This window comes from Octodon degus, unplaced genomic scaffold, assembly GCF_000260255.1.
Source record: "Octodon degus isolate 3935 unplaced genomic scaffold, OctDeg1.0 scaffold00029, whole genome shotgun sequence".
Classification (NCBI taxonomy): domain Eukaryota; kingdom Metazoa; phylum Chordata; class Mammalia; order Rodentia; family Octodontidae; genus Octodon; species Octodon degus.
In genome coordinates this window covers 10,712,177-10,724,776 of record NW_004524605.1, presented here as the reverse complement: position 1 = coordinate 10,724,776, position 12,600 = coordinate 10,712,177, and the positions used below count along the sequence as shown (strand labels likewise).

General features: G+C 48.0%; 1 protein-coding gene across 1 annotated transcript in view; it reads right to left on the bottom strand.

Moving 5' to 3' along the window:
* Positions 1-12,277, bottom strand: part of LOC101583359 (60S ribosomal protein L32-like) — a 109,442-nt gene extending 97,165 nt beyond the window's left edge. The window contains exons 1-2 of the mRNA XM_012514312.1: positions 12,190-12,277; positions 867-1,271 (exon numbers count right to left, since the gene is read on the bottom strand). Of these exons, the coding sequence (XP_012369766.1) occupies positions 867-1,271; positions 12,190-12,277 (493 nt within the window). The remainder of the gene's footprint in view (positions 1-866; positions 1,272-12,189) is intronic.
* Between the last annotated feature and the right edge of the window lie 323 nt (positions 12,278-12,600).

Here is a 12,600-nt window from a genome sequence, read left to right as displayed (position 1 = left end):
TCTTTTTTCATTCAGTGTTTTTTCATTCCACAACCCAAAGTACAGATTCATGACTCTAGATTCCAAGTATATTCTCTGGTCTCCATTGCCTTTGGACTAGATCTGTTTGGAGCTGTCCCCAAAGTAAGCTTCCCCCCACCCCGGGGCCTGAGATTCCCTTGGGGGCTTCCTGACTTAACACTCTGCTGACTGTTGGCCTTGTCCCTGCTATAGGTGGTGTTGGGGACTCAGCCTGCCAAGGAAACAGAAAGGAAAGTACTAGGAGGTATAAGCTGCTCACCACAATCTGGTATGTTCCTTCCTGAAAGGTGGACTGAGTCTTTGAAGGAAGTGGGCTTGTCTCAAGTCTTAGGAGGGCTATTTTAAATGTAGTATCATTTAATAAAAGTAGTGATTGGTCTTCATAGAGACATGAAACCTACTGATAATTTTATTATTAAATTAAAAAGTAGGTGACAAAACAATTCCGTATTTGCGGACTATAAGTTCCATTTTTTTTTAAATAAAAGAGCCAGGTATGGTGCTGCCCGCCTACAATCCCTGCACTCAGGAGGCTGAGGTAGGAGGATCTTTGCAAGTTTGAAACCAGCTGGGGCTACAAAGTGAGCTCAAGACCTGCACAGCAAGACCCTGTCTTAAAAAGACAAATTCAAAAGTTTATAAAATAAAATAGATATAAAAGTCTGGTAGGAAATATGTAAAAATGTTAACTATGTAATCATTGGTCAGGAAAAACATAGATTTTTTTTTTCCACATTTTTCACAATGTCTTAAAATTTTTAAAACTGACTTTTTTTTTTTTTTTTGTGTGTGTGTGTGTGTGTGTGTGTGTGTGGTTTTATTGAAGCACAAACAAACACGCACACAGGCCATCTTGGTTTCTTTACTGGGCAGCCTGGCATTGGGATTGGTGACCCAGATGGCTAGCTGGGCTGCTCTTTCCACGATGGCTTTGCGGTTCTTAGAGGAGACGTTGTGAGCCATCTCCGCACAGTGAGACTTGTTGCACATCAGCAGCACCTCCAGCTCCTTCACACTGTGCACCAGGAACTTCCAGGAGCCGCTGGGCAGCATGTGCTTTGTCTTTTTGTCACTTCCATAACCTATGCTGGGCATCGAGGTCTGGCCCTTGAGCCTCCTCCTCACCCTGCTGTCGATGCCTCTGGGTTTCCGCCAGTTGCGCTTAATTTTGACAAAGCGGTCTGACTGGCGCCGGATGAACTTCTTGGTCCTCTTTTTGACGATCTCGGGCTTCACGAGGGGTCTGAGGGCTGCCGTGGTGAAAGTGGGAGACGGCTGCCACCTCCGTAGGCAGTACTAAGGAAGAGCTGATCTGTAATTCTCATGATTTGTAAAACAGTGGTTTGAGATGAACAGCTCGTGTTTCCTAAAGAAGGCTTCAGGCTTGAGACAGAGTTTGTGGAGCAGTGCTTTCTCTCTGTCTTCATAGTCCTGTGGCAGTCCCACTTCATAGTGAGGGGGATGAGGCTGGGGGCGGGGAGCAGGGGGCAGCAGAACCCCAACCCTGTGTGAGGGAAAGGGGGGGCTCAGGCTCCAGCCCTGCCTAATCCTGCTGCCACTTCCATAGTCTTACTCTCTCGCCCTCACCTGCAAGTCTGAAACTGGAGCAAGAAGACAGCCAGTCTTGGGGCCCTGATGGGGCTAATACACAGCAGGACTCCTCTGCCACTCTTGAACCATCCTTCCCACTCTCGCTGCTCACAGACTGGGGTCCCCCAGCACCGGCACCACAGGGAGCTTATCAGACATGAACAATCTCGGACAACGGGCCTTTCCTATGGATCACGGTCTGCACCGCAACAAGATGCCCCGGTGACTCACCCACACATTGCAGTTTGACAAGGGCTACTGTAAAAATGCCTCCCTGGGTGGGCTCCTTACCCTCGTTGCTGTGGAAACCACCGTTGTGCACGCACTTTTGTGCCCAGCCTCATGGCCCAGAGCAAAGTGTTCGCTCTGTCAGACACTCAATGGAGCCTTGAGGCCTGAGAAGAGAAGTCATCTCTAAAGACACTTTACTCATCAAAATGACCCCTGATGCATGTGTTTGTGTGTGTGAGTGTATATACCTCAAGGATAGCCAGACACAGTCTTCATCCAACAGACAAAGCAGTGAGATGTTGGCAAATGTTCCAATCAGCACTTACATAGCATTCGCCAATTTCTGGGGAGTAAATACTCCCACCAGGCCAAGCTGATTGATCACAGAGGTAAGGGATGAACAGCAGCTCACATGAGCAGGTACCAGTGCTGCCCCACACCGCCAAGCCAGGCCCTACTATGTGCCAGTCATGATTCCTCACAGGAAAGGGAAAGTCACAGGACAGCTAGGGAGGACACAGTGTTTTACTGGTGGCTCCGACAGCCATTTAAGTTTATCTGTCTCTAGTGTTGGAAAACAGAAAGTGGCTCACCAAATACATCCCACTGCCCTGATATGAGTATGACATTGTCTGGGGTGATTGCTCTTCCAGAAAAGTAAAGAGAACCTTGGATTTGCAAGGCAGAAAAGCTCTCAGGCCTGGTCTGTGCTGCGCATTTCCCCCAGCTTCCACTCTCATTTGCCTTTCAACAAGGAGTTGGTTATGGAAGCAGGGACATTGTAATATAGGAAGACAAAGTCCAGCGAAAAACTCAAGAGGGGCTGGACTGCTGGAAGTATAAGCCAGATAGCACGAGTGGTGGAAAACCTGGACAACATATGGAAGAAGGAAAGATGAACTACTTAAATAAACACTGAGAGGGTCTTTAGCTGGATGGAAAGTGAGCACTTCTTATGCACCAGAATTCATGCTATGACTCTAAGTCTGTTGTTACCTCACAAACTCTTGCAGAAATCCTGTACTATGCTGCTGTCATCCTGGTTTCTATTCTATGGAGGAAGAAATTATGGCTTAGGGCATTTGCTTAAGGCTGCGCAGCTTGCAAGAGAAACAGGTAGGACTCCACCCCAGGGCCAGTAAGAGAAGGAGGCAGAACTCCAACCAAGGCCAATAAAGGAAGGAGGTAGGTCTCCAAGCCAGGTCCATAGGACAGATACTTGAGGATACCCAACAAATACTGCAGCACATCACCCACCTCTTCATTGGTGGGAGTGGTGCAGACACAGCTGGAAAGAAAGAGGTCCTCCCTTAGGGGACTTCCAAGACACCTCTCTCAGCCAGCAGAAGACAGAAGGGATGGAGATGGGCCGCTGGTCCTGCTCAGGGACCTGGGGGTGCAAACAGCCTTGTCTGCCAGTTCCCACACTGCTCAGTGCTGGAAATCACATCTTCAGGAACCCTGACCAATGTATAATTGTATAAGGAACCGAAGTGTAGCTCGGTGGTAGAGCACTTACTAACACGTACAAGGTCCTGGGTGCAATCTCCAGTGTACACACGCACACACACTCCTTGTGTAAGGGGAGAACAATCACTGAAGGGCAGAAAAATGCAATTTCCAACCCCTGCTGGAAAGGAATACGAGCCCTCAAGCTGGAGACTGAACTGACAGACACATCTGTCAGAGGCTCCCCACGGGCCACAAATCCTATTTCCTTTGCTTCCTGCAAGCCCAGCTAGACCAGATTTGCCACTGTCCTTGCAGTCCTTGTGGCCACGGTGGAAGCCACGTCAGAAGACACTTGCAGGTGGGGCCCCAGCTGGGCCCCAGAAGCCTCCCAGTGTAATTCCTTATGTTCTTTCACCTCCCACAACACCATGCACTGTAAACAGCAGAGGAACAACATGAAAGGAATCTGCTCTCTGCAATTGCTGTCTGGAAATGAGCCAGTTAAACTGTAGGCAAGCAAGAAACAAGCTTGAATTGTCAAGGTGTTTTCTAAGGACTTCTTTATCAAAGAAACTAGAACCATTAGCCTGGAGCAAATTCCAAGGTGAAAGTGGTTATATCTGGCTCCAGTATCTCACAGGCCACCGTAAGTTAAAGGTGATTTTTTTTTTTTTTTTATTGTCTTCCAAGGCACAGAACTAAGAAGGGGAGTAATGTCTTCAAGGAAAGTAACAGTGCCAGGTATTTCCAGAGTAAGAGGAAAATTTTAAGAATCAGAGCTATGCAGAGTTCTGGCTCCTCGCCCTTTCACCTCACTCTCCTCTTGACCACCTCTCCTTCCTGTTGCATGTGAGCACCCTGAGCTTGTTCTTACCTCTGGGCCAGTATGAGTGCAAATCCCACTGCCTTAAGCACTCTTCCTGACTCTTTGCAGGCTTTAGTCATTCAACAACTATGCCTTGCTCATGACAAACGCTGTTCAGCGTGTTTAGAATGTAACAGTGAATAAAAAAGACAAAATCCCTGGCCTCATAGAAGTTAAATTCTAGCCAGAGATAAACACTATAAGGACTACATGAAATGGTGTGTTAAACAATAAGGCTATGGGGCGGAGGGGTAGCATAGCAAAGCAAGGAATTCTGGGAGCTCTAGGAAGCCAAGGTCAATGCAGACCAGTGGCCATTTTAGGTAGGGTGAACATGGCTGTGCTGGGCCTTCTTTCAAATTTGACATTTGAGCCAATGTTTAAGCCGGGTAAGGAGATTAGTGAAAGAATATCAGGGACCAGAGTTGAAACACTTCAGGCTGAGGGAATGGCTAGAGCAAAGGTCCTAGGGCAGAAACATCTCTGGAAAGTTCAAGGAACAGCAAGGAGGCCAGTAGGACTGGAGAGCGAGCAAGAGGCAGGGCAGTAACAGAGGAGATGAGAGAGACCAGGGGAGTTTAGGAGGCTTCGAGGCTTTGGGTTCAAGGTCAAGGCCTCAGGGAAGGCTTTCACAACCCTCTAATTTAAATCAAATTTCCCTCCCTCGGCCCCCTCATCCTCCCTAATAGCACCCTTGTCCTTCACAATGTCACAGTTTTGTCACCCACGCATTCACTGGTTTACTGTCTCCAATCCCCACTGGACTCAGTAGATAGCTGATGCTTAATTAATATTTATTATTGGCCAATTAAACGGCAGTTGCAATAAGTCACCACTCCCAGTGGCAGTAGCTTCCCCAAGGCTGCACCACCAAGACAGAGGCTGGGGGGGAGGGGGTCAGTCACCTCAAGGCGGTTAGATAAAGCACACTCTCCAGCCCTTTCCCACGTGGACACCACAACACCCTGGCATCTCAGCAATAAAATGCCAAGTTTATTTTGTGCTGTTGAAATAGACCAGGCAGCCTCCCCGTGTCATTTTTTTCCCACTGAATTCTTTCCTCTCTTAAAACCCACTCCCCTCAGGCTTTCCTTTGTCTCTTCCCCTCAGGGCTGTGTTGCGTTCAGTTAGCAAATTACAAATCCTGTGGGTTTCCCCCCTTGCTACTGGCCCTTGGCCATGTTCAGGAACCACGAGATAGTAATGTGGCAGCTTTAGTGAAACTAGGTCTCTGCAGGTCGCTTGTCTCCTCTGCTCCCTGCACAGGTCCTCTTAGCTCAGCCGGCCTGCTGAGGGAGGACACAAAGTATATGTGAACAGAAGCCCGCTGGGCAGCTACAGATGAAGCTTCCAGAGTTCCATTTGAGGAAATGAACGGCCAAATGATAAAGAGAGAAAAGGCAAGGAAGACTTTGGTCTCCGGTCCTCAGCCAGAGGTTGATTCATAGTGGAGATTCTCAGCAGCTGCTTAACCCCGCTGGACCTCCACTTTCTCACCCAGCAATTGGAGGTGATAACTAAAGCACTTAGCATGATAACAGCTCAGAGGCGCAGGGCACTTGATGAGGGCTTCCAAGCACTATTCTAATAGGAAATAGCCCCTTACAATTTAATGACACAGACTGCACATTGCTTCTAAAAGCCTGCGGGGTCTGGCCACTGGCGCTCGCAGCCCGCCCCTCCCCCCAGCCACTTTCCCACTGGTTCCTTACCATTCCTTCAGTACACAAGTTGTTTCCCACCTCAAGATGTTTTGTTTGTTTGTTTGTTTTGGTTGTTTTTTTTTTCCTGCCAGGACCTTTGCCCTCCAACAGTCATCGAAGGTAGCTGCTTCTTTCGCCCCTAGTTCTCAGTTAAAGTCCTGACTCCTGCAATGCTCTCGATGTATTTAGCCCCCAAAATTCACATCTTGGACCCCAAAACCTAGTGAGGGACTATTAAAAAGTGAGACTTTGATACAGACTTCAGCCCTGGAGGTTCCGGCTTCAGGGTGGGGTCAAGTGTGATGATACAGGAGCCCGAAGTGAAGGCCCTTGGCCCCCTGTGCCAGGTGAGGAGAGGGCAGTGTCCCCCCGGGAAGCAGAGGAAAAGCCCTCCCGGTCACTGCATCTGCAGGTACCTGCGGTTTTCAGAACCGTGAATCAGAAATGTGTCATGTTTGTAAGTTTCCTGGTCTGAGGTATTTTGTCATAGCAGACTGAATGGGGAGGGAGGCACCTTCCAAGAGCGGCCTCTCTTTTCCGGTTCCGAGTGCCCCCAGCACCACTGTTCTGGCCTTCTCATTGGTGATTTATGCTGAGCTTTTACCCTGTCTTCATTCTCACTCCAGTCAGCTGCCCGACTGCCTGGCAGATCAAGGGCCGGGTCTCCCCTCCCTCGGCACCCCCACCGTCAGGCACAGCGGAGGCAGCCCACGACAGTGGTGCAATATGTGCTTCCTGAGCACTTGGATAGATGAGTCCAGCAGACACCTGGAAATACGACTAAGGCTCCCCCCAAAAGGCAAAGACTAAGGCGTTCAAAGTACATAAACTTAATAAAATATTTGAGCACCATTCAAAATTATTACAGAGACCTGGTGTGGTGGCACACACCTGTAATCCCACCACTCAGGAAAGGCTGAGGCAGGAAGATGCCACAGTAAGAGGCCAGCCTGAACTGTACAGTGAAACTTTGCCTGAAAAAAAAAGAAAGACAGACAGACAGACAGGAAGAAAGAAAGAAAGAAAATGCTCATAGAGAAGACTATGCAGTAGCATAGGATAATTATTAGGTCAAAAAAAAAAAAAATCCTGCTTACACTTGGACTACAACTGCTTTAAAATACAGTGCCAGATGGCTCAAAGTAGAAGCAAACAAAGAACTCTGGAAAGCCTCAAGTGGTTCGCTGGAGCCTTGGAACTGACTGTGGGTGCTTTGTTTTGTTGTTTTCTCTCTCTCCTTTACTTCTGCTCCTGATGGTGTTTGTTCAATAATTACAGATGGTGCATTTTCCATCACTAAAATAGGCTCATTGCTGGACTACTCATTAAAAAATGTCAAACTATACTGGGGTGCAAGGGAAGCGGGAGACCAGAAGTCCCCCCCCATGGGTCACCTGCCAGCTAGAGACCCGCAGATGTCATTAGCATGGCTCAGTCCAAGCCCAAAAGCTTCAGAACCAAGGAATCTGGTGTTGAGATTGTCTGGCCAAGACCAAAGCCCTGAGAAACTTGGAGGCCACATGTTTAGGTCCTAGGATCCAACTCTGAGGGGTGTGGAGTACTGACGACAAGGGACAGTGAGGAGGAAATTCTTTTCTATGTGGCTGTGGTTTAGCTACGTGTCCTGCAAAGGTCCACGGGCTAAGGGCCTGGCTCCCAACCCACAGTGCCACAGGGAGGTGGTGGAAGCTTCATCAGGTGCCAGGTGGCCAGCAACTAGAAAGACAAGTCCACTGGGAGGGCGTCAGGTCATGGAGGATGGAGCATTGCAGGGGACACTGAGACTGACTCTTCCCTCTCTTTGCTTCCCAGTGGCAGTGAGGTAAGCAAGCCTCTCCCACCATGAGCTGTCCTGTCCTGCTGTCCCATGCTTTGCATGCCCACAGCTACTAAGCCAAGCAGCCATGGGCTGAAACCTCCGACACTATAAGCTCAATAAGCCTTTCCTTATTGAGCTGGTAAACAAAGGTATTGTGCCCAGTCATGCAAAGCTGACCGATACATCGGCCTTGTGTTCTGTCCAGGCCTCCAGCCAACTAGACTACGCCTGCCCACATGAAGGGCAGCTCTTATCCTCTCAGTCCACTGATCCTGTGTGCCCGTCTCCTCTGGATACACGCTCACTGACACTCCCAGATACTGGTACTGACTTCTACTAGGCAGAAAAGCATGCTTACATATATGCCTCTTGGGCCTCAGTTTTCTCTTCCACAAATTAGGGAGACTAACACTCATCTCAGAGAGTCCCATTTAGGATAAAAAAAAAATAATAATACCTATAAAGCTCTTTGTAACAGGCTTGGCACATAGCATGCATTCAAGGTTAGCTAAGAAGAGCAGTTATAATGTTGCTTTTAATTTTTTTTTAAAAAATACCTTGAAAATTCCTTCCAAAATGTTCCCAACCCTCTAAGATAAGTTGCAGCTATGCATGACCTTGTTCCAAAGTTTTGCCCACAGGGCCAGAGTTGGACAGCTGGTATGATGAAGTTCCAGATAAAACTGGACCAGTCCAGTGGGAATTTTGCCAGTGTCTGTACTGTTCTCACTGACCCCGCAGAGGAAAGGAAAGGAGAAAAGGGTAGAGAATTCATAAAGGGACCTGAGGAGATATGGCAATGGCCCGGGGCAGAGCACAAGGCAAGGTCAGCAAACACGTACAAGAAAAAGATGACCCCAAATCTCTTAGGAAGGGTTGACCTTGAAGTAATATAAGCTTGGGTGGGAGAAGAAAAGTAGGGCAGATCCAGACACCCAGGAAAGGAAAGTGGGCAGAAGAGAGCGTGTGCCTGAGAGCGCGGGGTGTCTCCTTGCCTTTTTGATCATCTTTAGTTCTTCCTGAAATAACCCAGCCCTCGGGCTAAGTTATTAGGGTGGCTCGCCCGGGTGCTGCTTGCAGTGTTTCCCTGGCTAGCTAATTAAATGGAGCCGATTTAATTGAATTATAGTGAAGCCCTGCACTGATGTTGCTATAGCTGGAAGGGGGAAGCTGGAGAGTTATGAAAACCAAGCTTCTCTCTCCGGTGCTGGCTAAACTTCTGTAGGTATTTTCAGACCTCAGCATGAAAAGCATGATCGTCAAGGCAATAGCGTGTAGAGATTAGAGCAATCTCCCCAACAAGGGGAGAGATGATACTCCTTTTATACGACAACAGTTCAGTAAATTTTGTTTAGCTTGCGAAGGATACAGTTAATTACAGTAATTTATCAAAATGGCACAAGGTGGTATTCACATATACAAAGAGTATTTTCCCACAGTTGAAAATTCTTAGTTTTATATAAGCTGAAGCTAGTACTAATTGAATTTTCACTTGGGTAGATAAAATCTTTAACAACTCCAGAATAACTAAATGGTCTTTGCTCAATGATGTGACTCGGGATGATTTACAACACCTATCACACAATCATGCTAATTTTGCCTTCATATGATTAATTAAAACAATATGTTCAGTATTTCTAAAGTGGAAATAGGGCACTGAAGAGGTGGATTTTTATTACAAATTTCCCTATCCAGCGGTAAAAGCAATTTTCACACACTGTCTTCAAGAAAGTAGTAAGCACAGGGCACTTAGAGAAAAACTAGATCAAGTTCAACTCTGCTCTTTGGAAGATGACAGAGGTGAGTCTGAGGGATTTTTAGGACTTCATAGGTAAAAGTACGGTAAAGCAATCTTGTGTAAATCTCCCATTTCATTGATGATAAATCTGAGGCTTGGGAAAGCCAACATGGTGTCCCCAACTCTCAAGACCCCATCTTTGGCAACTTTCATACCATATCCAGCTTCTTTGACATTAATTCAGTGTCAACCGTCATCAATAAATCAGTTATCCCATGTGTAATTAGGGAGCCATAACATGTTATAGGCTGGACAATCCCCCCAAAGTCTCACGTGTGCAGAGATGGGCCTTTAGGAAGATGACTGGACCACAGGCACAGTATGGTCATCGGCAGATCACTCTATTGATGTGTTCACAGTGGTGTTGCTGTCAGGGGGTGGAGCCTGATTAAAGGGGGAGGTCGCTCAGTGAATGATCCAGAAGGACAAATTCTTAGCCCAGCCCACTCCTACTCTCAGCTTCCTGGCTGCCACGGGGCAAGCAGATTTCCTCCACCAGGCCCCTCCACCACGCTACTTCTTCTGTCTTGCAGCCACAGCATGGACTGACCCCCCTGAAATCATAAACCAAAGTAGCCCTCTCCTTCTTAAGATGTGAGCCCCTGTACACAGGGGCTCAGTAAATATTGGAGAGCAGGAGCACTAGACTAGGAGTTATTAAACCTGGATTTGAGGCTGTACGGTCTTACAAGCACTAACTGTCTCCCTCACTCCCCTTTTCCCTTTGTGCCAGCATTGTACTGTAATCTCACAATAGCAGAGGGACCGTAGGAAAGTCTGGCTAGAAGGGTTCATAAAATGTTGGCATCAGAGGAGTAATGGATCAGGCATGGCGGCACTCTGGTAGGCTGAAGCAGGAGCATCTCAAGTTTAAGCTAAAAGTGGGCAACTCAGAAATTTAGCATGATCTTGATTCACAACAAAAATTTAAAAGAAAAAAATTTAAGGGATACAGATATCTTAGCCCAAAGGATCTAGTGTAAAAACAACAAAAAGGTAATGAAAACAGTAGCTATAAAACCACAGGACTTCTACTTTTCAAATGCAGGGTGCTTTTCAGATGGTGGACAATGTTTTCTGAAGACCTGCCATGAGTTAAACCTTGTGTAAAGCACTGTAGCCCAGAAAGGATACACAACTGCCTAAGACACCCAGCAGGGTCAGGCTTCAGACCAGGTCCTTCTCATTACAGTACGCTGACACTGGGCTGAGGCACAACTTAGAATCTCAAAAGCCCATGAGACGCAGGCCAAAAAATTAAATAAGTAAACTGGGCGAATATGAGGCTCATAAAGAGCTGGGAGCAGGGGTATTCTGAAAACCCAGCAAGTACACACCCCACAAAAGCCCTCCCGCTTCACTCTATGGTCTGTTCTTTCATTAGGCCACATCCAGCCTGCAGGCCACCAGTCTGTCATCTTCAAGGGACAAAGCTACCTGCCAGAGCCATCGTGAGTAGGGAGAAATTTGGTAGAGAACTCCAAAATCCACTCCCCAAATGGAACAGTGGGTTGAGGGGCAGAGATGAGTCAGATGCTGGAGGCTACCTACCCTGGAATTGGGGTGAAGGGTGGGAGAGGAAGGCAGTGCTTTTACACAGGGGCAGCTAAATAACTGGAAGTAAATGGATTCAAGTCCTAAAAGGCACATGCTACCCTTAGTATATCAACATGGAGAAAAGGCCCACGCTCCGGAAAAGAGGAGCCTAAGTTACAACAATTTCTCTTGTTAATCACCACCATTCCATTCCTGCCATTCGATTGCTGGCTTACAGCTGGCCTGTGTTGAGAGCACTATAGGATTACCTACTACTAATATCCTTGTTTTAGATGAGAAAGTTCAAGTATGTCACTTCTCTCCAAGTATGTAACCCAAGCAAGACACCACTGCTGGTAAGAAGCAAAGCAGAGATTGCAAAGCCCTTGGCTGGGTCCCTGGGCTTCACTTTGATCCTCCAGAAAATGTGGGGCTGGGGCTCTAGAAGCTACAAGCTTGGGCTTCCTGATGGGATCCAGCATCTTCTAGCCTCTCACCAGAACAATAAGGGCTCGCTGCCTGGGTCCTTCTCTGGCCACTAAGCAGCTCTCCTCATTCACCCAGGACACCCCACTCCAGGGCCCAAGGTCCCCTTCTCAGGGTGCATTTCCCCCCCAAATGCCTGAAGGGAAGAGCCGCACAGTCAGCAACCCAGTACATAGCCAGCCTTCCTCTCAAGGGTGCTCCACCCTGGAGCTGCCCACTTCCATGACCAGGGGTGCTCCACCCCGGAGCTGTCCACTTCCATGACCAGGGGAGCTGCAGACCCACCCTGCAGAGCTGTCAGTTCCTTTCATTCGTTTGATGCATGTATGAACTGACAGATATTCACTGAGCACATGCAGAAGGATACCACTGGCATGAACAAATTCCTGCTCTCCCAGAGCTTGGACTTTAGTGAGGGAGACAAATGATAAAGGTGATAAATAAGTTGAATTGATTTATTGGTTAGATAGAAGTCAAGTATTGTGGGGGGGAGAGGTGGAATGTTAGCACAACCAGCCTGAGAAAGTGACTTTGGGGAGAACCTAAGTTCAAGAAACCTCTAGGATGCTGAGAGAGGAGCACTGCTGTGGTTTAGACCCAAACCTCCCCCCAAATTCTCATGCCTGCAGAGGAAAGGCCCTTGGAAGATGAGTGCATGGAAGGGTGCTGTCCTACTCAACGCATCTACCCGGGAATGAGCGGAAATGAGCATAGCAGCCGAGAGTGCCACCGATGAGGCTGCTCCCAGCCACGGGCCGCGCCCTGGGAGGCTGCATCGCCTCGCCCAGCCCCTCCCTTCTCTCTCTGCTTCCTGCTACCATGATGCAAGCTGCTCTCCCCCTCAGCGGGCTCAACACCAGGCCGTTTCTGCCTTGACACCCCCTGACCAGGGACTGAACCCACAAGACAAACCTCTCCTCCTCCAAGTTGAGGGTGTCAGGTGTTTTGTTCCATGAGACAAGTAACATTAGTTACAAGCAACCAGGTTGAGAAAAAATGCAAGGGCAGAGTCTCTCCAATATGTTAAAGAACAGTGCATGGGATTCAGGGCATAGGAAGGAAACAGGGGCAGCGGAGGCAGTCAGGAGTCAGACCTGGC